We start from the raw sequence: 27,339 nt of genomic DNA, 5'->3' as shown, positions 1-27,339 counted from the left end.
TTCGAAGGCTATCAGTGTTGGTGTGTATGTTGTGAGATAATAATCGCCAATTAATCAAAATTTCACCGAAAATATTAATGCTTTCGAGAACCAAGCATACGACTGCTCTCTGGACCTGTTTACCACATGAATAATCGAAATAAGCCATGATATAATTGTCATCTGTTAAAAAACCACCAGTTGAATGATTTCATGAGAATTTTGACTCAATTTATCATGCAACCGTAAGTACTTTCAGCATTGTTTTGTTTCTTCCATATACATTCCTTATTGAATGCAAATAATTACGACACGATATTTGGCTTGCCAATACAGATACACTTCGCCTACTGCTCCACCTCTATATTTACTTCATTGATGTTGTAGTATTAGTATCATTAGGGCACTTATGTTCAGGCCTGTTGATAGTAATAAATGAATGAATGAATGAATGGCGATCTAGCAACTTTTCCATTATTTTAGCATGAAATCCAAAACTTTATTTGAAGTGTTTCGGATTGTCCGATATGGGTCAAATATGCACCGTTTCATTGTATAATTTATTGCCATTTATTGTAGTTTCATAATTCCTTTCTAACGAAGTCTTGATTCTTATTGGCGGAAAACTTTAGAAATCTATTTTCACAATCTTCTCTAAATCCCATTTTTTTATCACTCAGGAAATTTTTCAATGCAAAAAGAAATGTGGCAATCGCTCAGCGCCAGGTGCGCACTATGGGGTAGATGCATTAAAACTACCCAAACAAGCTCTAGGAGTGAGTGAGGAGTGAGATGTGAGGTGAGTCACTACTGGCTTTTCGTTATCCTGATGGGACAATACCTCTTCTGTTGACCAATTCTGGCCGTTTCAGGTCATTGGCTAGCTTCAAAACGGTTCAGTTGTTGACAGTAGAGATCTAGATTTAGTGTTTGGTCCTACGAAAGCAACTCATAATAGCCAGTCTCAGTAAATACACAGTAGAACCTTCCTGGCCATTATGCTGGTTTGTCCACCGTTTGAGTTGCTGCACCATAGAATAAGTAAAAAAACTTTTTAAGTTAAACGGTTTCTTTGTGATTCAACATAATGATAATACAGATAATGTACTAAGAGCTAGAAAATAATCAGGCAAGTAGCAGTTAGCAGTTATCATACCCCTTCCTTCATAAATCATGGACGATATCTTAAATTGGTTGTCAGCAAAGAGATATCGCTGCATTTGCCAAGGATGTATGCGGTGCAATTCCACAAGAGTAAGAGACAGGAGTTTCAATGGGATGTGGAGCAGGAGAGCCTATCGAAGTCTGTTAAAAGCGGTGGAAGCATCGCGCCGGGTGAATGAGCGGCTAATAGCGCTTGATTTGATAGAATGCTGGAATTTTTAAACGGTTTTATTTAGCTGTGACATATATGTATGTTTGTATGTAACATGTTTGTCTATGGAGCTGTGCCACATTAATTGAAATTTGACCCCTTTCCTGTTAACCGGTTGATCTGAATTTAGAACACACCTTTATCTCTGCAGTCATTATAAAACTGCATAGTTCATGATCTTGAAAATGCAAGATGGCGACCGCTACAAAATGGCGGATTACATATTTTCTCAAAGCCTCATCAATATGGGTATTAAATGAAAGGGATTGACTAGTAGAACACAGTAATTTATGGAAAATGCAAATCCAAAATGGCCGCCACCACAAAATGGCGGATTACATATTTTCTCTAAACCCTTTCGATATGGGTATCAAATGAAGGACTTGACTAGTAGAACACAGTTATTCATGAGGAGTGCAAAGCCCAATTATTTGATTTTTTGAACATTTTGATTTTGTCGTATTTGAATCTAAACGTTTGAGTGTTTGCTGAGTGCTGAGGTTTTATTTTATACTTTGATTTTTTTTTCTGTAATTTTGTACATGAAAAGTTGGTCATTCTGGGATCTGTGCTCCGTGATATTCGAATAATCGACACCCCTTGGTGTAGTCCTACGTCTCTCCGGTTATGTCCCCGACATTGCCCACTAGTCTTTTTTGGTGTGAATTGTTTACAATGAGCATAAATTTGAAATTGTTTGATCAATACTATACAAGATATCGATCACTACAGCCATCTACCGAGAAATTCATGGTTTTCTTATTCCCCAATCTAATAATTCGATGCAATCTGAGTAGTATCCGTAATCCGTAGCATTGAATTGATCCGCGGCCCTGATGCGACATTTTGTTGTAACTTCAAAAACAGATTCTTTTCAGCAAAAATAACATCTTCTATTGGGTTCCGGGTTATTACGAAATTCTCGGAACCACAGTCGTCGACATGCCGGTTGGCAAGGAGCGAAAATAAGACCATCAAGATAATCCTTGTCCTCCATCTGACGTCATCCGTTGGGCGAAACATCAGGTTCGTTTCAGCCTGGAAAAGCATTCATCCAATCTTCACAAAGTTAAAAACACCACACCTTCTTTGTTCGATCTTAACCTTCCTATAAACGCGAATAGGTCTGATAGACCGAGAGTAAATAAGGTTGCTGAATTAAATGACTATTAAGACTAAATGAAGTTAAAGAAAACATGTTTTCTGGAGTTTTTTCATTCAATTATATCTTTTTCTTTGAATAAATACCAATAACGCCCAAAAATACACAATAGCAATATCACAGAGCCACACACAGTTTGTGAGTATACGAGTTAAGGTGGGATTCCACCCATTCGATTTGATGCATGCTACAAGTCAATGCTTCTTGCTTATTGGAGTGTATCATTTTACGACATGATTGGTATTGTTGAGCGATGTTGCCCTTATCCAATGGCTTGCGAATCGGTGCGGCGTGTGTAGCACGACAATGTTGGGGCAACTACGTCATTTATTGACGACTAGCTAACCCGGCAAACTTCGTCCCGCCCATTTACTTGATTAATTCTCGAGTAATGCAGAAATTTGTGTTTTATTTGTATGGCAGCCACCCCTAAGAGAGGGTGGAGGGGTATCTAACCACCATAGAAACATTCATTGCACCCTAAATTTTCCATATGCCTAATTTGGTTTAATTTGCTTGATTAATTCTCGGGTAATGCAAAAATTTGTGTTTCATTTGTACGGCAGCCCCCTCTAAGAGAGGGGGAAGGAGTATCTTAACACCATAGAAACATTTATTGCATCCTAAAACTTCCACATGCCAAATTTGGTTTCATTTGCTTGATTAATTCTCGTGTAATGCAGAAATTTGTGTTTCATTTGTATGGCAGCCCCCCCTTTAAGTGGGGGAAGGACTGTCTAACTATCATAGAAACATTTATTGCACCCTAAAACTTTCACATGCCAACTTTGGTTTCGTTTGATTGATTAATTTCCGAGTAATGCAAAAAATTGTGTTTCATTTGTATGGCAGCCCTCTCTAAGAGAGGGGGAAGGAGTATCTTATCACCATAGAAACATTTATTGCATCCTAAAACCTCCACATGCCAAATTTGGTTTCATTTGCTTGATTAATTCTCGAGTAATGCAGAAATTTGTGTTTCATTTGTATGGCAGCCCCCCCTTTGAGTGGGGGAAGGACTGTCTAACCATCATAGAAACATTTATTGCACCCTAAAACTTTCACATGCCAACTTTGGTTTCGTTTGCTTGGTTAATTTCCGAGTAATGCAGAAATTTGTGTTTCATTTGTATGGCAGCCCCCCCCCCCCTTAGAGAGGGGGGAGGGGTCTCAAAATATCACGAAAACCTTCCCCGGCCCCAAAAACCCCTACATACCAATTTTCATGTCGATCGGTTCAGTAGTTTCAGTAGTCTATAAGAATCAGACAGACAGACAGACATCACTCCATTTTTATATATATAGATAGATAGATTATCATAATTCACCAGAATAATGGAGCAACAAAATTATTGATTATAAAAACAATAACATCAAGACATATGTTGGAGCAGTGCGCGATCGCACATTACTGTGTAGTGGCTGAGGTGGAAACAAAATTAAAAAAAAAAACGTGCAAGTGTCATATCCATTGTTGTTTACGTTTAACTTGTAGCATGTATCATGTTGAATAGGTCGAATTCCGCCTTTACGATTTTGCGCGCGACTATAGGAGAGTTAACAACAGTCGGTTGAGACTGGTACGCATCTGAGAGAGAGGAGCCAGCTCGCGTTTTTTGTGATCACCCTTATGTCAGCGCGAACCAGTCACGGTGAACCAAGGGGAAGTAATATGTAGAAAACTTCAACATGACATTTTTTTGCAAGACATTTTATGTGAAAATAATTTTGACGTCGGACTACATCTTTCATTTCTATACTGGGGTGTAAGTTCAAAGCTTCGAAAACGAGAGTGTTGAGACGCGTCCACATTACGCCAATCGGCCTTGACCGCCCGGTAAAGCCGACTAAATATGGACGTACCGCCCGGGCTTGCCTACGCGCCGAAAACCGACTCGAATCAAACCGAACCCAAACCGAAACAAGTGGGTCCGGTTCGAGAAAGTCGAACCAAAACAAAACGAAGTAAATTAGCGTTATCGACATTGTACTTCGTGTGTTCGTGACGGCTTCGTTCGTCCGATGGGTCTTCGGCTTCGTGCACCCGATGGGGCGTCCACATTACATAACGAACCGAATATGCCGCCTGGTACAGGCCGATCGGCATCATTCGGCGTAATGTGGACGAGCCTTTACATTGGAGAAACAGGATTTTGAGCAATAAAACCTCTTCGCCGGTTGAAAGAAATGGTATGAGAACCGCTTCAAAATTTCTACGCGTTATATGTGTGTTACTTAATGATCCAAAAACTTGTTTCAAAAGCTCAAAAATTGCTATGAAAGCAAGATATTGAAATTACAAAAATCTGTATATAAACAGGTGCCAGCTTGGCAATCCAGTCAATTATAATTGTACAGCGGTTAGATCATTTTAGAACAGTTACTGCTGCAAAAAAAAAATAAACTTGCTGCTGTGAAGAAAGCGACCAGCAAGAAGAAAGCTACTGCTACTGCTGGTGTGGCTGCCCGAAAGCAAGAGTCAAACAAATCCTCAAAAATCGCTGCATGCAAGCCGAAAACGCCGAAGCCGTAAAAATCAGCAGCAGCTCCAAAAAAATCTACCATCGCCACACATAACGCACAACACGAGAGAAAACAAGATAGTGTTTTCAGCAAATCAAATCCAGTTCTTTTCAGAAAGAGTTTATCATATACTGCGGTCAAATACATTCTTTTTGTAATTTCTTCGATCAAGTGCGATCAACGTAAGATTACATCTTTCGAGCACTTATTAGGAGTACAATGAATCTTGAGAAAGACAATTCATTCCTGCTCGACACTCGCACAAACAATGTTCACTCATCAATGTCACAAACGGGAAGTGGGTGTTGTGAGAGAGGGCAAAGTGAGCGCAACATTTATGTAGACTGATTGGAAGCGACAGATATGTTGTCTATGGGAAATGGTATACAAATTATATCACACATAAAGGGGAGAAAGAATCTTGATCCTTTTAGTTTTGTGGACAAGACTAATTGGTTTACCTCCGCTATCGGTTAATTCGATTGGATCTTCAATGATACTATTGCCTTGATTAGCGACCTGCATGTCAAATTTAAAATTTGCATATGAATGGTCCATCAGTGATGGGCAGGAATATCATGGCAAAGATGACGAGAGATTGGTAGGATAATTCTCATCTTCATCCGAATCGTGATCACTGCCTGTTGAAAATGAAGACACAGCATCCTTTTAAGTCAACCTATTTTTATTTCCATCGGACACAAACAAAATTCGCTCAAAATGCACCTGAGAGAAATCAATGTTGACTCTTTTCATTGGAAGATCAGCACTTATTTAATATATTCCACATACGCTGCATATTCAAATTACATCGGAGAATATACAATCATCGCTCACATTGCAAAAATCGATTCACTGAGCTTGCAGCAATAGATCAACCTGGAGCCAGTGAAAGAATGAATGAAAGAATGAAAGAATTCGCGAAAACTGAATGAACGATCGGAAAAAGTCACAAATGAGCCCAAAACACCCATAAATTCACTGAGACGAACCAGCCCAGGAGGCTGAAAGTCTCAAAAAATAAAGAATAAAAAAACCATAAATTCACACAAGATCTCCACCGACAAACAAATCATAAAAATCAGTTTGCTTCTTATTTCGGATATTGTTTTGGAAATCATCGAAATAATTCTTTAGGACAACTATATCGAAATTATGAAAAGTAAAAAAAAACTTGTTTGAATGGGCCGATGCTGCTGGAAGTCTGATGTGGGCTGACCTGGTACATTTTTTTTTATTTCTTACATTATCAGTGTTCAAATTTTTTACCCCCTATATATTCATGTTAGACGCAGTCCTACGTCAAAAATCAAATCGGGGATAAAAACGCACAAATGCTCTCACAAACAAAGGTTCACGTCAAGTTTGAACACTTTTCTCATAAATGAATGACAACAACTTGCTTGATTGAAATTTTCAGATTGGAATTTTCTTGATGAGAATGCGTAAAAAGAATAAGAAGAAAACAAACTATCTGTCATTCAGCTGGCTCCTCTCTCTCAAGTACACATCAATCTTGTGTTGCCACACGTACATATTTATCTGGAAATGTACATATTTTTCCGCTATTTTTGGTACAGATTCTGGACGGTTCAGGGTAAAGATATTCGTTAAAAAGTACAGATTGGTACTGTTTCTTTCCGCATGTGAAATTTCTTACATTCGAAAGAAGCAACATTAAGGTACATGATAACTATTACGCCGCAGTATTGCTTGGTGCTGCTGATGATAAAATGCTGATGATTTACAATGCAATAATTGATCAGTTTTATAAGGACGGAACTCCTTACAAGGATCGTCTTGAATCGCGTCGGACGGTGCGACCGTGATGATGGGATCCAGTAGTCGTCAAATGTACATGCCATTTGCTGGCTTTGTGTACTAGTTTTATGCATGTGAGAAAATCCCTGACACTATTGAGCATCTATTGAGGGACATAAATACCTATATATCCAAGAGTCCAAACGGAACTAACAAATTCGAGGTCATACAGGAAATTTTCGGCCACCCGTTTCATTAGCGGCGGTGATGAAGAGTTGCATTTCACAATTTTCAGAGTTAGGCCATCTACACACTATGCAACCTAGGTTGGAAACCAACTTAACGAATGTCCAAAAAAGTTGAAAGCATGTGTAATCAAATAGTAGTCCGCACACTGGGCAACCAGTTGACAAGGTTGACTCAACCTGTTGGAAGCAACCTAGCATGTCGAGTCGCGCGCGATTTGTGTCGGCAACCTTTTCGTTCACTTGCTGTTGACATTTCGATTTCTGCGTTCGTTGAGTTTCAATCATGGATGCCAGGTGGTTCTTTCAGATGTTTTCACATGGTACGAAAAAATGTATCCAAAATGTCTTCTCAATAATATTGAAGGAAAATAAAATGCATTACTCAATTTTGATCAATGCTTGATAGGTTATTCAAGGTTTATAATAATTATTATATAAGTTTAAAGTTTCAAGTTATTTTATTGAACAAATATAAAGATGGCGTCAGATATATATTTTTTCAACACCCCATCAACATGGGTATCAAATGAAAGGGATTGACTAGTAGAACACAGTTATTTATGAAAAATGCAAATCCAAAATGGCGGATCACATATTTTCTCAGAACCCCATCAGTATGAATATCAAATGAAAGGGCTTGACTGGCACAAAACAGTTATTTATGAAAAATGCAAATCCAAAATGCCGCCACCACAAAATGGCGCCATATTTTTCTTTAAAGCCCCATCTAAATGGGTATCAAATAAAAGTGCTCGATTGGTCCAAATCCAAGATGGCCGCAAATAAACAATTACTTTTTGATAGTTTCATTCAGCTTTACCTGTTTGTATGTATGTTTGAGTGTTTGTAGGGTTATCCCACGTGCACCCGTGGCCGAGTGGTTAGCGTCATAACTAACATGCCGGGTGTTCGGGTTCGATTCCCGTTCTGGTCGGGGGAATTTTTCGTCAAAGAAATTTCCTCCGACTTGCACTGTGATCACGCGTATTCTAGAGCTTGCCACTCAGAATGCATTCAAGGCGTGTTATTTGGCATAGAAATCTTAACTAAGTACTAATAAAAATGACGCAAGTAATACTACGTTGAGACGGCGAAGTTCCTCTAGGAACGTTAGTGCCATTGAAGAAGAAGAAGAAGAAGAAGAAGAAGAAGGGTTATCCCACATTAATTGAGATTTGAACCCGTTCCTTATCATTGATTGATCTGAAATTTGGAACATACCTGTAATTCTACTGTCATTATAAAACTGAGTATTCCATGATCTTGAAAAATTCAATTTCGCCCCTAAAAATGGCTGAATGGATTGACTTGGAGAATACACTACATTATGAATAACATAAATTCGAAAAGGTCACTGCCACAAAATGGTCGATTATACAGGGTTTTCCATTTCGGGCTTCCGAAAGTATACAGCCTTGCGTTGACAACCGTTTGACATAGCTGTCAACCAAAGCGTCATATCGTTAGTTGAATGTCTCACATTTTACAATATGGATCGTTTTAGCATCGCACAACGTGTTAATTTTGTTAAATTATACTATAAAAATGATGAAAAATCGGCAAATGTTTTTCGAGCATTACGGACGGATTTTGGTCGTCATGGACGGCCTACAGAGCACACAATCGCTAATGTAGTGCGTAAATTCGAACAAACTGGATTCGTAGCGGATATTGTGAAACCTGTGCATCACCGTAATGTGCGTTCGGCCGAAAATATTGCTGCTGTTGCTGCCAGTGTGGAGGATGACCCGAATGTGTCGATTACACGGCGTGCTCAGCAATTGGGCTTGTCAAACACATCATTGTGGCGAATTTTGCATTTGTTTGTTTGTTTGTTTGTTTATTGTCCAGTAGCGTAAGATACAAATCTTTTAAAAATTACTACTTCCGATTTATGAATGGTTTGAGTACATTATTGCCTAACCTATTCGTTGATTGATTTTAAAAATAATTAAATTAATTTACACGGTTCCAAAAACTGATACAGCCACTCTTGAAAATTGCTTCTGACGAGGATCGTTTCACAACGGGTGGTAAAGAGTTCCAATTGACCACACCCCTAACGAACAATGAATTTGCGTAACATGCTGTGTTGTTGGTTGGAATCACTAGATTCTGCAGGCGGCGTCCACGAGTTTGAAGAAGCCTCTGGTATAGTATCCCAGGAGATCGTGTGTTCAGCAGATTCCGCAAGAATACGCAAGATCGATTAGCATAAAAGTTTTGTAGAGGACATCCAATAAGGTTCTGTTGCAAGTGACTCACGTGATCATAGCGGCTCAGTTCGTAAACATATCTCACACAGCAGTTTAGTGCGACACGTAACCGATCGGAGGAGTTTGCGCTTGGACGGATATGAAGAACGTCGCCAAACACGAATTGCGGCAGAATTAGCGATTTGAAAAGTTTCAATTTAGTGGCGATCGGTGCGGTGGAGGTACATCGGTAAAGTGTCCGGAGACCAGCATAGATTTTCCCGCATTGCTGTGTTATCAAATTGTCCCACTGCAGGTCACTTTGGAAGATGAATCCTAGGTTGCTGACACTATCCAGGAATTCGATGCTCTGACCGTCCATTACAATCCCTGGTGATGGAAAATATTCAGGTCTACGGCGTCGACTGGTGATGAATAAAGCTTTACTCTTAGATGGATTCACACGGAGTTCATTTTGTTTCGACCAATTTGCAACACATTCGAGGTCATCATTCATTATTCTGAATAAATCGCGGGTACAGGGACCGAGTCTCCCGACGTAAAGTTGCACATCGTCGGCGTATATTTGGATAGAGCAGTACTTGAGAGCCGTCGGTAGGTCATTGATATGGCAGCAGAACAGCAGAGGACCTAAAACCGAGCCTTGAGGCACACCAGATGGCACTTCTAAACTGCTTGAACAGCGATCACCACAGTAAACAGTCTGCCTTCTTCCCTGCAAGTAGGATTTCATCAGACTTACGGCAGCATAAGAGAAGTTGAACTGGGAAATCAACTTGTTCAATAGCTTGCTATGTGGAATAGAATCGAAAGCTTTAGAAAAATCCAGAAGTAGGAGTACGCCAACACCTTTCTTATCTACGATGGATGCTAAATCGTCATACACTCGGAGAACTGCGGTTTTGATGCTTTGTCCTCTGCGAAAACCAGCTTGATATTTGGTCAATAAATCGTTGTCCTCAATATAGGATGTCATTTGCTGTTTAAGAAGTCTCTCAAAAGCCTTCGACAATGCGCATAGTATGCTGATGGGCCTTAGATTAGTGATGTTATTCAAATGCGCCTTCTTCTTCAAAGGTAAAATCTTTGCATGTTTCCAGGAATCAGGAAAGGTGGAACACTCGATGAACATATTGAACAGATGTGAAAGATGGTGCACAACTAAGGGTAGTATAATCTTTATGAAATTAATTGGTATCTCGTCTATCCCAAGAGCATTCGACTTGACGTCCCAGATGGCGTTCACGACTTCCCAATGAAACACAGGTCGAAAAGAAAAGCTGTACGATGATGCTTGTGCTGATATCGAAGGTGTTACTTCTGGTTGATTACTTCTGGTAAAATTGGACGAGAATGTACTATTTATATCATCTGGGTCGAACTCACAAGGCTGAAACTGTTTATCTTTTCCGACACCAATACTCTTAATCCGCTTCCAAAGTATTTTCGACGGCGTTCTGCTGTCCAAGAAACGATTCATATACTGCTGTTTCGCCTGGGTTATTTTCGAGTTGGCACGATTCCTCAGCTCCTTGTACTTCTGACGCTTAATGTTCTTCAAATGTACAGATGCTTGCAACCAATCCTTGTATGCCAAGTCACGCTCAAGCATGAACTGACGGACGATTTCAGAAAACCACGGATTGTGCCGTCGACGATTTCTACTGACACGAAGAGGGATACACTCATCATGCACTCTTTTAATGTGTGAATTGAAGAATTCCAAGGAAGCGTTGGGAGTTTCCATCATATAAAACTGTCTCCAGGGTATAGACGAGATTTCGTTTTCCAAAACATGTGGCTCGAGATTTGCGTAGTCACGAAATGTTCGTAGACTGGGAGGCTGTGTAACATCGATGTTCACTGATGCAAAAATCAAATCATGCTGCGACAATGCAGGAAAACTGACCTGTCCAAAGCGCAACACTTTCTCGTTGTTGTTGGTCAAAAAAAGATCGAGCTGCGAACATCCTCCACGGTGATAAAAAGTTGGTTCATCACTCATTGATGATAAAGAGAAAGTCCGTAGCATTGATTCGAAAAGACTTCGTTTGTTACTAGGTCGTAGTAGGTCGGTATTAAAGTCTCCCACCAGAAAAATTTGTTCGTAGCGTACAGCGAAATTAGCCAACTTCTCCGCCAAAAAAGATGAGCATTCGTTTTCCGGAGGATTGTAAACGACCATCAGCAGAATTTTATGATCTCCTATTCGAAACTCTAGCGCTAAAGATTCAGTTTTGTCCACAGAATCATCTGTCAGCACTGTGCCGAAAACTTTAGAACAGTTCAAATTGCTCCTGTAATAAACAACGATACCTCCACCACGCTTATATGTTCTGTCGTTCCTCACAGCGGTGTAGCCAGATACACTGATTAAACGATCACTGATGTTGGAATTGAGCCAAGATTCAGTGAAACACGCAATTTCGATCTTGGAATCCAATAATATGTTTCGAACTTCATCCATCTTGCGACAATTTTGCGCACAGATACTTTGAGAATTCCCATGGCAGATATTGAACTTTCCAGATAATAGAACAGCGTTTAACACTGCTCCCGGAATGTTCGTAGAGGTGTGATTATGTGACTGAAGCATTATGTGTAATATGGGAAGCAATTTTTAGAGGGCTGCATTTTTATGGAGGAGTATAAAAACAAGTATTTTGGACATATAATATTTGACAATGTTATAACCAAAACTTCTAACATGAACATTACTTCAAAAGTGTACGAATCTCACAAGTATTTATCCAACTCATTCCTGGAATGTACGGCTATTGGTGGACCGTCAGCTGCAAGCTTCACATGAACGATTCCCTCTTTGGTATAAACCGATGTCAACTTGCCTGCCTTCTTCCAATGTAGAGCATCAGATTTTAGCTTGCGCGTTTCGGCGGTAAGACTTTCGTTGATATACACACGACGATCAGAATTTAAACCAACATGTCGTAGCTTCAGGTCACGTTTTCTCAAATACGCACTGTAGAATTCGTCGCGTGATGATTTTAATGCAAACTCCACTACGATTAGGCCATTGTTGTCTGGTTTGTTGTTGTACTTCATGCGCCTAGTTTGAGTCATTGAGGTGGTTGTGTCATTTTTTTTAGGTGTTTTCCAATTTCATTCAGCGTACTTTGTAGGTTTTCACCGGCTATGAATGGGATGCCACTTATGATAAGCTCGTTCCGATTTTGAAGGGTACCGATTTTCTGCTCCATACCATTCACTCGTGAATTTAGAGAGTCCAGTGCTGCGTCATGGTGTTGAAATTTTGTTGCGCATTCATCTTTCACTGATTTGATCTCGTTTTTGAGTTCTGTTCTAACGGAGTAAATTTTGTTGTTAACATTCATCACGTCAGTGCGTACCGTGTCGATCAGTTGTTTCGTCTCCGTGAATTGCTGCATCATCGTTCGCAACATTTGGACTTGCACCTACATCTATATAAAGTCCAACTGGTACAAAAATTAGAGCGTGGAATGCGTCGGGCATACATCGATTGGGTGAACGAACAACAGCAGCAAAATGCTGAATTTTCTTATCAAATTTTCTTCAGCGATGAGGCACATTTTGAGCTCGGTGGCTATGTGAACACCCAAAATTTCCGTATATGGGGCTCAGAAAATCCACACGTGATTGTTGAGAGGCCATTGCATCCGCCAAAAGTCACTGTTTGGTGCGCATTATGGTCTGGTGGAGTCATCGGGCCGTATTTCTTTGAAAATGAGGACGGCGAGACGGTAACTGTGAATGGTGAGCGCTATGGCCGCATGTTACCCGATTTTTTTTGCCACAAATTGAAGATATGGATACGGATGACATGTGGTTTCAGCAGGATGGCGCCACGTGCCACACAACACGACCGAACATGGACATATTGCGAACGAAATTTGAGGGACGCATAATTTTGCGTTTTGGTGATGCCAATTGGCCGTCCAGATCATGCGATTTGAACCCGCTAGACTTTTTTTTTGTGGGGTTATGCGAAAGACCGTGTTTATGCCAACTCTCCGCAAACTCTTGAACATTTGAAAGACAACATTCATGAAGTTATGACCGAGATACCGCCCCATATGTGCCGAAAAGTCATCGAAAATTACCTGTTCCGGATCAAGGTGTGCGAGGAAGCCCTAGGTGGACATTTGAATGATGTTGTATTTCACACATAATGGCATAAACCAAACTTTAATTTGAAATAAAAGTTTCATCGAACTTCGAGTTCTAAGTGTGTTTTATTTCAATTTACTTTTGGAATTTAAAGTTGGAAAACCCTGTATTACACGTTTAGCGAGCGAAAATTCGTTTTTTACGTTTCGTTTATCCAGAGGATTAGATTATCCGGAGTGAAAAAAATTCAATACTTCAGATAATCGAGTCCGACCTTTTCTTTTGTTCCCTAATTTTGCTCATGTTAAGAAAAATCTCATGTAAAGTTGTATTTTTTTTTAAACATTTTTCATAAATTGCTTCTTATATAATTTCTTTCAGTAGTTAAAGGAACTGCATCACTGCCAATTTATTATGACGGATGAAAACTTAACGATTTCCAAGGCGCCTAGAAGTATATCCTAAGGTGAGGCCGTTTCGTCACTAAGTTGGTTGGGGGAGCGGTATATGAAAACAGTACGGAAGGAAACAGAAGGATGTTTGCTTGAAGCGTGAAAGAGACAGACTGATCACAAGCGAGCTTGGGCACAAGCTTATTGTGTATTGTTTACAAACAAAACACTTCCAAGAAGACTTCCAAGATGGCTGAAGAGTGGTTTTAGCAAGTTGGCCCACCTTAGGATATACTTCTAGGCGCCTTCACGATTTCATCACGCTATTTAAAGATGACAGAAAAAACTTAACGATACCTGTCAATCCCAAGTTGCGTACCTAAAGGCTGATTTAGACGATGCCAGTCAGCGCTCTAGTAGAGGTATCCAGTGAATAGAGAACAGACACTCTGTTCAAGTTAGAGGCCAATTACTTGTTCGATACTGGTACAAGTAACTTGGACAGAGTGTCTGTTCTCTATTCACTGGATACTTCAACTAGAGCGCTGACTGGCATCGTCTAAATCAGCCTTAAGGTTGCTTCGTGTGCGGATGCAAGTTGAGTTCAAGTGTGACAGCTGAGATAAAAACAGGTTGAGGTTCATTTTCAGTAGACCAGTGTGTAGATGGCCTTAATTTTGTTTTTCTCCATTCAGTATTCCCGAATATTGACTGCCCCCCAAAGATTTAATGACAAAATCTGAGCAAGTATAAACAAAGCAAAACATACTAGCAGAAAGAGGAGGGAGAGAGCTAACACATACACACTCTCATTTCCCTCTGAGATAATTTTTTGTTGAGCAGAGGGACCTCGAAAAAAAACCACAATCTTAGTTGCCACCCGTCACATTACTTGCTCTTCTTACAGCACAACTGAAAGAGCACAAAATGCTTATGCCATTCGACCATTCAGAACGTCGGATTTTCATTTAGATAATGCTTGACATTTTCCAGCTGTTCAATGGGTAATATCAAAGAATGCATAATTTTCTTCCTTATGTAGCTACGTGGAAATATTCTCTATCGATTGATGCTAATATCTGTGAGACCTATTGAGAAATGGCGGTGCTTAAATCGCATTATTTCCTCTGCTTACTCAATGCCCATAGAACGAACGCTGCTTTTGAGTCGTGTACCACGTGTCAGCGTCTTTCGAAGGGTAACTGAAATGCAAATGATTGAGAAAAGATTATTCAAATCTCTCACATGAAATAACGTTCACTTGTTGGCATTAATCTTTTGATGCACATAATTTTATGAAATAAATGTTGCACAGAAATTTTTAATCATTCAAAATTGAAAAAAATTGGTGTGTTGTCATATGATGATAAACCTTGCCAACGCAATCAAGTATATTTCTGACATTTGCTAATGATGGTGCCAAGAACTTTAAATATCAAGGTTCCGAAAAAAATATGAACACGCAGCTATTCTAATATTTTAGGTGGGTCAAAAAATGTCCCACCATACGCACCAAAAAAGGTGGGACAATTTTTATACCACCCTGCTCCACAGGGTTAAGCGACGTAAGAGCCCCCGCAGACTACAGACTTTTTTCAGCCGACAGTTTGGTCGGATCGGCCTACTGGTGCAAAAACCGACCGAACTGAATCGGTGTAATGTGCGCACATGCATACCTCTCCGTACTGATTAAGAAGCCGACCGAACTATCGGTCGACAAGTCAGTCTGCAGTCTGCGGGGGCTCTAATTCGGACATAACAATCGTTTCAAGCAAATCAACTAAATTCAGATGCAATGACATGAAATCCTTCCATTCTTTCCATTATTGAATCGAGTTGTATGAATAAATGTTTGTGCACACTAGGAATGAATGTTGTTTACTCGCTAGCTGGATTGAGACTAGGATTGGGCGATCTTTATAAAAAGTTCGATCTCATCGAATAGATTTTCCAAATGGCGTAGGGATCGATCCACTGATTAAATCGGTATCAAAGAATCGATCTTTGCCGAATCGATTTTTGAAAAATTAAAAGCTTTTTTTCGATTTATCTGCTTGTTCTATGTGAATGCGGTATTTTCTTTGAACAGGGAATACAAATTCCATATTTCCATTCAAATATCAAAAGCATTTTGTTTTGTTTCTCGGCATGTCGTCTCAGCTACAGGGCATTCATCTTGTGCCGCCAGGTAGTCGTTTTATTAAATAAATTAATTGAAAAATTATTAGAAATTCAACAACCGCCCAGAACTCAGCTGGCAATGATCCCACAAAAGCCAATCGCACCATACATCTACCATTTAGTCGAAGCCGATTCTTGATTTTGGCTTCAGACTGGTTACAGTACATCCCGTCAGTAGCTGCAGCTAGTTCTATCTCTGTCAGCATTTGTACAGAAGTAAATCGTAGAAGAAGCAATCCAAAGGATGACATTATGTTGAAAAAAATGTTATGTGGCCTTTAGTGAGATAAAAAATCGATGTATACTGAAAAACAAACCTACAAAAAGTTCGAAAAGATTGAAAGCAAAAAAATCGATTTTCTCGAGTACAAAAGATCGATCCAAAAAATCGGAAATCGGAATGGAAAAGATCAATCTTCTAAAGACGCGTCCACATTACGCCGAGCGGCCTTGGCCGCCCGGTAAAGCCGACCAAATGTGAACGTACCGCCCGGGCTTACCGACGTGCCGAAAACCGAATCCAACCCGAAACAAGTGGGTCCAGTTCGAGAAAGTCGAACCAAAACAAAACGAAGTAAATTAGCGTTGACGACATTGTGCTTCGTGTGTTCGTGACGGCTTCGTACATCCGATGGGGCTTCGGCTTCGTGCACCCGCTGTGGCGTCCACATTACATAACGAAACGAATATGCCGCCTGGTACAGGCCGATCGGCATCATTCGGCATAATGTGGACGCGCCTTAAGAATCGATCCGAGATCGCTCAATCCTAATTGAGACTGTGATTTCAAATCGCGGAACGAGCAGCATTAGTTGTCCATTATTGCCGGTACGGGCAGGTAAGTATACAAATGGGCAGAACAAGTGTATCACAAAGTTGGAATTTCAATTCTCATCAATTTAAACGAACGAGAACGACAACAAGAATGGGTTTTGAAATATTTCGAGGCGATAGGGATGCAGCATCGAGGTGTAAATGTTCATTGACAAGTAGAAAACAAGTTCGATCGATTTAAACTTGGCCGGCTCAAACTATGATCAATTTATTAACCGAGGAATCCACTGAAACTGTTCGCCATGTATTTTGTTTTTGACGTAGGACTACGTCTTTCATTTCTATACCGGGATGTAAAATCAAAGTTTCGAAAACGAAAGCGTTACGCCGGAGACCGAGATTTTGAGCATTAATAGCTCCTAAACAACTGAACGGAATGGTATGATAAACACTTCATTCGGAAGATAAAATGTCTACGCGTTATATACTTGTTACTTTTTGATCCAAAAACTTGTTTCAATAGTCTTAAAATTGCTTTCAAAACAGGCTATTGAAATCACCAAACGGTATATAAGCGAGCGCCGCTCGAAAATCCACTCAGTTATAATTGAACAGCGATTGGAGCATGTTGTCGCTGTTGTGGTGAAGCTCTTCGTTTATCATCAAAGCGTGGATGAACGGTGTCACCAAGAGCCTGTTTGTGCACCTTAGGCCAGAAGGGAATCCATCAGGAGGAGAGTGATGCCACAAATGGTTCCCCGGGAAGAGATCAGAGCAGCCGCCACACACACATACACGCGCGGAACTCTTCGTTTGGATGCCATTCAGCATCGAGAAAATTCCGGAAAGATTCAATCGTTGCTGAAAAATAATCTGCCAGTTCCCCTGGGAATTGAAAAATACATTCATGGGAATGAGTTTATTTTAATGTTTTCTAACCATATAACACAGCGACCAATTTTTTTTCAATCAAGTGCTATTAACAGGTGGTTATCGAGATAGCATTAACCACTGGTAAGCTTCGAGTATCGAGGAAAATCTGGAAAGAACTAATCGTTGCTGAAAAATACTCTGCCAGTTCCCCTGGGAATTGAAAAATACATTGATGCGAAAGAGTTCATTCTAATGTTTTCTATCCACATAACACTGCAACCAAATACATTTGGTTTTGTGATTTTTCAATCAAGTGCAATTAGCAGGAAAGCTTCTGGAGATTATTCTTCCCCATCAGTAGGATATGTTCGTTTCCAATATTGTATGCGCGCGCAACGGAAAATGTTTCGCATCGCAATCGATTATTGCTCAGTCACTGAAAGTTGCAAACTCAGAGAGTTCATTTGCCTCTAGTTAGCCTTCCAAATTGCCATCGTAAACCACATCTTCTTTCTATTCAATCACGGACAAAAAGCATACTTAAGCGATATTCTGGTGGTGAAACGCATTCATTTTTCGTGAGGACATCGACAAGACAACATCGTTACTGAACTAGTTGAACGAGCTGGACGAGCTGGATGGTGAGGGATCAAGGGATTCATTACCTGGCCTGACCTAACCTAAAACGCATTCAGTTTGTTTGGGACTGAGACGGAGCGCAGAAAAGCCGATCCATCAGAAAGAGAAGAGAAGACGACCGAGAGAATACGAATATCGAAAATTGTTTCCGCTTGAGACATCGGAGCAACCGCCACAAACGCACACACATATATATACGCGCACAACTTGCTGGTTATCGAGAAGAATCCGGAAAGAAGTGATCGTTGCTGCAAAATAATCTGCCAGTTCCTCTTGGAATTGAAAATTACATTCAAGCGAAAGAGTTTATTTTAACGTTTTCTATCCATATAATATTGCGACCAAATACAATTGGTTTTGTGATTTTTCAATCAAGTGCAATTAACAGATGCTTATATATGACATATAACACTACGATCAAATTCATTTGGTTCTGTGATTTTTCAATCAAGTGCAATTAGCAGGAAAGCTTTTGAAGATTATTTCTCCCCATCAGTAGGATATTTTCAAATTCAATATTGGATGCATAAAACCTTGTACCTCCAACGTAACGCTCTCATTTTCGAAGACCCCCAAATATTCATTTATTCATTCATTCAGAATGGATTTAGATTCAACTTCAAACAAATGATCACTAAATCAACGATAGTCCTACGTCACCATTGCGGTTATACCATCGATATAACCCACTTCCTGTTTTTTAGATTACCGATTTTATTCGCAATTTTGCCACCGGGATTTTTTTTTGTAGACGTCTGTCTCGGAATCGGAAAAATAATTGTACGGTTGATGTTAATAGCACGGATTAAAATATTTTCACGATGTTTCAGACACAAAGACTCCAACCGAGGAAGCTTCCTGTAATCTTCGAAAATGTGGTCCACAAAACATCAAAGCGTATCTGACTATTTCTGATTTTCTGCTAGCCATCGTAAAAAAATCTACTTCGTCTTTACTGCATCTTGAACGATCTGTATTTCCGTGTGTTGAAATGAACTACGTTACCTTCCGTTGGTTGGCAGCGGGAATCCATCGAGCGTCCACGAGATTTGCGGCGTCGGATTGCCTTGGGCGGAGCACTTGAGCGAAACGGCGGGCCCCGGTTGGAGCGTTTGCTCGATGAAGCTGTATACGAGTGACGGAGGAGCATCTGCGGAGAAGAAGAAGAAGAAGAAAAAAAAATATAAGAAGAAGAGTGAAACGAAAAAGTGAACATAAATGAGTATGGTTGGATAAGCAAACCGCAAATGTGCACCCGAATGAGTAATGGAAGCAAGGCGAATTGGTGAGAAGCTTCGCTTATTTTCGTTTCATCCCACCTCCGGCAAACTCCGGGAATCGGGATTGGGGAATGGGGGAGAACAGGCAGCGATTTAGGAGAGCTGACTGATAATTAATTTGCGGTTGAGTGATTTTCGCCAGAGTTTCCGAGCGCAAAATGTTCCTGGAACTCCACGAGCCGATTCGGAAATAGAACGGAAACGACGTGAAGCGGGGGTGTGCGGTGACGAAATTGTCCTTTTATACTTTGACCGAAAAATTATCCTCATTAAAAATTGTAGGGATTGAAGAAGAACTAGGACTTGGGTTAGAGACGCGAATGGAACGCTCGAGTTTATATTAACACGTTTTTCAGTATTGGTCTTTGTGGCTTGGAGAGGTTTGGAAAATTGTTCGATTTTGTGGTGGTGGTTTTCGCGAAAAGGGGGGGATTCGCTTCTGCGGCAAGCGTATCGTGCTGCGGATGTCATAAAAATGTTGTGTGTTTTTATCTGTCGGCGGCATATTAATGAGCTAATTTTATCGGAGATTTGAAAAATTCACAATCTCATTATCTATCGAATGGCCTGGGGACAGTTCACGGATAATTAAGTTGGGTGTTGTTTAATTAAACGAGATTTCATTGGAATTAGATAAACAAATGAAAAACTTCGAGGTGTGTGCGTTGGGACTTTCATGAGCTTTGTTTGGCAGTTATCTGCGTTCAGCCAGTCATACACCTTTGAGTAGGAGGATTGAATGAAAATTGAATTAAGAAGATAATGGTTTGTGTGTTTGCATCTCGATTAGATTTTCTTGTGCTGTGGCTGATCCCATCGCATGTTATAGGTATACCAGTGTATATACCATAAAATGTTCTTCCACTTCGAGACATGATTATAAAATATAGAAAACAATATTGAATACGCCTTGTTTCGGAATGACCAATCTGAGTAAATTTAAATTACAAAAAATTTGAAAATTTCGACCTTTCGCAGAATATTTTAGCAGACATGGTGTGAAAGGCAGTATAAAAAAATTTCATCGTGTCTGTTTACTCACCACCGAGCTGCAGTTCTGCGGAGGCTTGGAAGGAGTCACCTTCCTGCCGACGCACGACGCACTGGTACATTCCTTTGTCCTCTCGGGTGACACCCGTCACCTGCAGTGTATCACCGACCCGACCCGAGCTCGGTAGCTGGCGACCATCCTTAAACCAGGTTATGTGTTGTGGTCCAGCGTTCATCCCGTTGGTGGTAACCAGACAGCGAAATTCGGCCGTCCCGCCCATGTGCACGCTAAGCACGTTTGGCGAAATCTCAACGTGAATAGGCGTGGATACGGAAAGCCGCAGATCGGCACTCGCTTCGCCGCCCGCGTTGGAAGCGGAACACTTGTACACCCCTCCGTCCTCACCGGTCACCGCTTCGATGGCCAACACCGGTCCCAATAGTCGTATCCGTGGTCCGGACGAAACAGGAATCGGTTCCGGCCCATTGTGGGTGTACCACCTGCAGAGAGAAAGAAAAAAAGGATGAGATACGAAAATCAATTCCATTTCAAACGCTCGTTTGCAGACTGGCTGATGAGTGCTTCCTCCGACAGTTCTTTATGCAAGTGGCGGTGAAAGTTCTTTCTTTCGATTAGAAAAGGAAACAAGTTGAAATCAATTTCCGATGTTTCCTCCGCGTCGAGAGGGGAAATGAATCAGTAAAGAATAGATTATTGAGGCGGATCAACGACGTTATAAAGTTTTCTGAGAAGGCTGCTCACTTTTATTACTGTTTTTATTACTTTTATCGAGCTCGCCTTTTTCGTTTAATTTTTATACATTTTCCCAAAAAAATATTTATTAGGCTTTTGACATAGGACTAAGTCTTTGATTTCTATATAGGGGGGTCACTCTACGAAAAATGTAACGATTTTTTAAGAGTTTTCAAACGCATATTACTCAAAATGGTTATTGCGACATATGTTGTGTTATATATCATTAGACAGGAAATTTATCCAATTTTTTTTTCTTGAAATGTGAAGTGAATTTAGTAAAAAATGTTAACAATTCGACGATTTAATTGGGTATGTTTTCTTGCGATTGCACTATCCACTCGCTTCCTCCCCTACGCAACGAGCAATCTTTTTGCCTAAATTCGGGCGTTAGCTCATAATGTGAGTTGATGCGTAAAATGAATCATTCTCCATTTACCGATAATAGGCAGTAATTTTATATTATACTAACTGACACGACGAACTTCGTCCCGCCCAAAATAGATTTTTTGATTTGAATACTTTCAAACATCCACGTTTTCTTACTAAGTGAACATTAGTGAGTCCAATCACTGAACTCTTCACCTTGAACTTGATTACCCTTTAATCCTTTACAATTTCCTTTTACTATAAATTGTCTAGTACTTCGTCCTTATAATATAAAATTATTTTCAGACACAATTCTCGTTCAAGATTCTTCAAACATTTGGAAATAACATGTTTCTCCGTTGCATGGAATACATGTTTGATACAGAGAATATCACAAAATAAAGACAGCTCAAATCGGACCATTCCTTCCTCGGGTTTAGGACGCACCAAAACATTTGGCCTTCCATCATCAAATGGACTAACAACGCTTAGCTAATTGTAGAAAATATGGGAATTCAATTTTCCGAATTTTCCGATTTTTCTCTCCGCTATATTGATCTACGAAGATACGAATACAACGAAATATAGATGACTCAAATTGAACCATTCCTTCCTCGGCTTTTGCGCTTGCCAACACATTTGGCATTCCATTTTTATGTATAGATATAAGATATGGAAATGTGTAATTTCGCCTGAAAATCCATTTCCATTTACGAACAAAGATCAATTTCGAAAGCGCAAATATCGAATGGACTAACAACGCTTATTATGAAGTAATTTTCGAACATGTGGGAATTCAATTTTCCGAACTTTCCGACCTTCCTTTAGAGTTTTCCGAAAATTTTCCGGTTTTTCTCTCCACTATATTGATCTACAGGAAGACACGAATGCAACAAAATAAAGAAGGCTAAAATCGAACCATCCCTTCTTCGGGTTTTCCGCTTCCCAACAGATTTTGCCTTACATTTTTATTTATAAAAAATATAAGATACTAGCTAACCCGGCAAACTTCGTCCCGCCCATTTACTTGATTAATTCTCGAGTAATGCAGAAATTTGTGTTTTATTTGTATGGCAGCCACCCCTAAGAGAGGGGGGAGGGGTATCTAACCACCATAGAAACATTCATTGCACGCTAAAGTTTCCATATGCCTAATTTGGTTTAATTTGCTTGATTAATTCTCGGGTAATGCAAAAAATTGTGTTTCATTTGTACGGCAGCCCCCTCTAAGAGAGGGGGAAGGAGTATCTTAACACTATAGAAACATTTATTGCATCCTAAAACCTCCACATGCCAAATTTGGTTTCATTTGCTTGATTAATTCTCGAGTAATGCAGAAATTTGTGTTTCATTTGTATGGCAGCCCCCCCTTTGAGGGGGGGAAGGACTGTCTAACCATCATAGAAACATTTATTGCACCCTAAAACTTTCACATGCCAACTTTGGTTTCGTTTGATTGATTAATTTCCGAGTAATGCAAAAAATTGTGTTTCATTTGTATGGCAGCCCCCCCTTAGAGAGGGGGGAGGGGTCTCAAAATATCACGAAAACCTTCACGGCCCCAAAAACCCCTACATACCAATTTTCATGTCGATCGGTTCAGTAGTTTCCGAGTCTATAAGAATCAGACAGACAGACAGACATCACTCCATTTATATATATATATATATATATATATATATATATATATATATATATATATATATATATATATATATATATATATATATATATATAGATGGAAATGCGGAAATGGAATTCAATTTTCCGAATTTTCCGACCTTCCTTCAGGATTTTCCAAAAATTTTCCGATTTTTCTCTCCACTATATTGATCTACGTGAAGAGACGAATACAACAAAATACAGGAGGCACAGTCCTATGTCAAGATCCCGTCCGTGCCCCTAGGCTCAGACCCATCAACTTTTTCGACTTTAGTCCGACAGAATCGGCATCATATTCGTTTCAGTAAAAATAAACCACACACATAAACTTTGATTAGAGATCAGTTATCATATAAAATTAACATGATCAAATAATGATAAAAACATGACATTATCAAAAACATGATTACTCAGCTGGAGATCACGATGCGACTGAATGAGGCGGAAAAAAGCATTATCGGTATAGCACAACAATGAGATGAGATGACATGTTCGCGATGAGCGATAAATCATAATTCGTCGCCATTTTACGATGAAGATTTGCAGGCTGATCCCTTTTTGTGGGACATTTTTTCGTGTTGTGCGATAATATTCCTGATTGAAAGGATGTAATTTATACCAACCGCAGCTGCAGTTGACAGATTATAATTGAATGGAAAATGTTTTATCTCTCAGTGTGATTCGTTCCTGATGCTGTCTCCTTAGCGCTCTCCCTCTTTCTGAATGATGATTTTCTTGCGTAATTTCAAATGAAACCAACCGCGTACTTCCCGATGGGATAACATTTGTTCTGGGCGAAGTATTGCAAAATGGTCAAATTTGGATCATTTGCCCTTTTTTTTTACATATTTAGCCTGTCCCCAATTCTGTGAAAAAAGAATCCTCACCTGTCCACAAACTGTCGCTAGATTTTCATTAGTCAGAGGCTGGCTGGTTATTTTTCACTGCTCGGAGGATTCAACGTCACCATAATGATCTTCCATTCATCCCCCCCCCCTTCTCAACCATGAATGCCGGGGCGGAAATGAGTTTTTCATAGTAGCTGTCTGTGCTCGGTAGGCAAACTTAAAGATGAGAACGACAAACGACGTGGAATCTGTTGATGGTAATGGTAATGCTGATGATGATGTGTACCGGTTGAAGGGTCTGATTTTGCTGCTTGTCTGCGAGCCCCAATTTAAGGTAAGCCAGGCGTAATAAATTGTAATTCGTTGGGAAATATGCTGCGAAATACCAGCCCCAGACACCTTTAGGGCCACAGAATCAATTGTTATGGGTGCTCCGTGATTCCTGTTTAGGTTCTTTCTGGGGATATTGTGTGTTATCATCGTCTTCTTTCTCTTTTTGAACGGTTTGTACGATCCAAGAAGAATTTCACATTCTCAATTTAATATTGTTACCGTCCTTCGTACATGGTTGCGATTTCATTGCCTAATAACGCTATATTTTCTGGGTTGAATAGTCATTTCTATTACTCGATCATAGAAGTTACTATTTTGATGAATGGGGAATCGAGAATGTTTCTTCGAAAATAGATTCGTCTCAATAAGGTTACAGAAAACATTTCCAGAACCTCGTTTCAGTTCAACGAACAAAATGGAGTAAATTTCCTCAAAACTAAGTTCACTAAACATGGTGCTTTATGTTAGAAAATGATTATTTTTGTTATAGAATAATCACAATCAACCCGAGCAATCAGTACATACCTCAACTGCCTTGACGTAGGACTACGTCTTTGATTTATGTATAGGAGGGTCACTCTACGAAAAATGTAATGTTTATTAAGGGTATTCAAATGCATGTTACGCAGAATCGTTCTTACGATAGCTATATATATATATATATATATATATATATATATATATATATATATATAAAATTCTCGTGTCACGATGTTCGTGGACGAACTCCTCCGAAACGGCTCAACCGATTTTGATGAAATTATCCATAAAAAACTTGGTAGGCATGAGAATAGGTCGTAATCTATATACGATACCGCTAGGATACCGATTACCATATCTTTGATACCATATATTAGGGTGGTCCTACGCAGAATTTTTTTTCTGAAATTTTTTATCTCTTAACTTTAGCTCAAACCATATAAATAACCCCAAATTTTGACCTCCATTCCCTATTTTTAATAGCGATTTGAGCATGTTTATATAAACAATATTCATAAATTTAACCGTCCTTCGTTTTTCACACAGGACGAATTTATTTACATTGTTGAATGACAGATGGCGCTACATCCGTTTGATCGAACTTTCATCCACACATACGCAAGCAACCTCAATTCGTCTAAAGCCAGGCGCATCGCCTGGGAGCTGAAAGCCTTTTTGAATGAGCACAACGAATTATTGAAATTCTTCAAACCACACTTGCTCGGATTACAAAAGGAAAATCACGATATTATTTTCAATTCTGATAAAACACCAGCTGCAGAGTATAGATTCAATTCGCAATTCTAAAATTCGGAATCATTTTAGCCGAACGCACAATGACGCGAGAAATTGTGATTCAAAGAAAAAACAATAATCATCGTTGACACACAGTTGTCCTAAAGTCCGCATTCCCAACGTAGTAATTCTTGCGTCATTTTTATTAGTACTTAGTTGCGATTTTAATGCTTGAATACAGTCATGCTCTAGAATAAGTGTGACTATAGTGCAAGTCAGAAGGGATTTTTCGGAGAAAAATCTCCCAGCCGTACTGACGGAACAACGTATATTGCATAAACAATACACAACGAGACCCCGCCACAGGTACTTCATTCATTATTAACATCATTTCTCATTTTGAATTAAATTTATGAACGACAACTAGAGGAGGCGAAACAAGCAAGAAGGTGCGCTCCATGCATTTTTATTATGAATCGACATGGTCAGGACATCGCCATTCAAAGAAGTCGTTAGCTGTGCCAACAATTCATGATCGACATGTACGCTAAGGTAGAGAGCGAATAACTGCGGTTCGTACGACATAATCAACAGAAGCGGTGTGAGGACGAATACATTCACTCGCGAGACGCTATCATGAACAAAGCCGACACAGCCTTTGCTATTGCCAGGTCAAAACGCAATGCATTATCATGACATTACAGCGCGTGTGTTCAAAGTATAACGAAGTTTTTGATGAGCTTCATTCCAACATTACACGTCTTCAGTCCCACACGTTACTGGATGTGTTCGGTTGAATGGCGGAAGCGATTCAATTCAAATAGTTTTCCTCGGAAATTCCAAATATGCCTACTGATCTACTGCTCACCCGTATTCTCAAATCCGTTCGAGTCAGAATTACCCGTGCGAATCGCAATCTTGCATTCTGTAATCCGCTCAATTCAAGTCCAACCGAGTTGTTCAAATGTGGCATCCTCGACATAGAAAACATCGATCTTCGGGTTTCATTTTTGTAAAGTGGAAAATTTAAAGGATTTTCGGGTGGAATCAGCAAGTTTTAGAAACATAAATTATCTCTATCATTAACTCTTAGATCTGCTCTGTATAGATCGTAAAAACATCCAAACACGCTTGATAATTAATGTAATATTTTTTTATTAAACACAAATATTCACTAAAAATAATGTATATGGCAGAACAACGTTTGCCGGGTCAGCTAGTATATTATAATATATACCATTACAGCATTTTCGACTGAGACACCAACAGTGGAAATAATAAAACAAGTGAGCAATTTAACAAATAAAAGAGGTATGTTTTGCGAGCGGATGCGAAAGTAAATCATGTATTACGCATTGTTTCTTTCAACTTCATTCCCATGAACGCAAGTTACGCAAGTTACAACAAGTTGTGTGCAATAATTCGTTCTATAAAACAAATCAGCAAGACTCTATTCGAAATTAACATGTTGAAGTAATCAGATGCATGATAGCATGCATCACTCCAATTCCATGCAAGATTTCATCAAAGCACCGAGGAAAGTGTCACCCATACATTGATCGTTTGTTAATTTGGCCGGAAAATCAACACAATTATCGAATTTTACTCGCTAACCTTCATTACTCACATTCATAATTCTCAATGACTCAATTCCTTCT

The 27,339-nt window shown here is 39.6% G+C and overlaps 1 protein-coding gene across 11 annotated transcripts in view; it reads right to left on the bottom strand.

The window, feature by feature from the left end:
• LOC129769399 (cell adhesion molecule Dscam2) overlaps positions 1-27,339 on the bottom strand; it is a 405,723-nt gene that overhangs the window by 83,036 nt on the left and 295,348 nt on the right. For all 11 annotated transcript variants that reach the window (XR_008741870.1, XM_055771653.1, XM_055771657.1 and 8 more), the window contains exons 6-7: positions 20,553-21,001; positions 19,236-19,380 (exon numbers count right to left, since the gene is read on the bottom strand). Coding sequence is in view for 10 of the 11 variants with exons in the window: in XM_055771653.1 (XP_055627628.1) it covers positions 19,236-19,380; positions 20,553-21,001 (594 nt within the window). In the remaining variant the exon portion in view is untranslated. The remainder of the gene's footprint in view (positions 1-19,235; positions 19,381-20,552; positions 21,002-27,339) is intronic.

Source organism: Toxorhynchites rutilus, chromosome 2 (genome assembly GCF_029784135.1).
Source record: "Toxorhynchites rutilus septentrionalis strain SRP chromosome 2, ASM2978413v1, whole genome shotgun sequence".
In the NCBI taxonomy this organism is placed as follows: Eukaryota; Metazoa; Arthropoda; class Insecta; order Diptera; family Culicidae; genus Toxorhynchites; species Toxorhynchites rutilus.
This window is presented reverse-complemented; position numbering and strand designations above follow the sequence as displayed.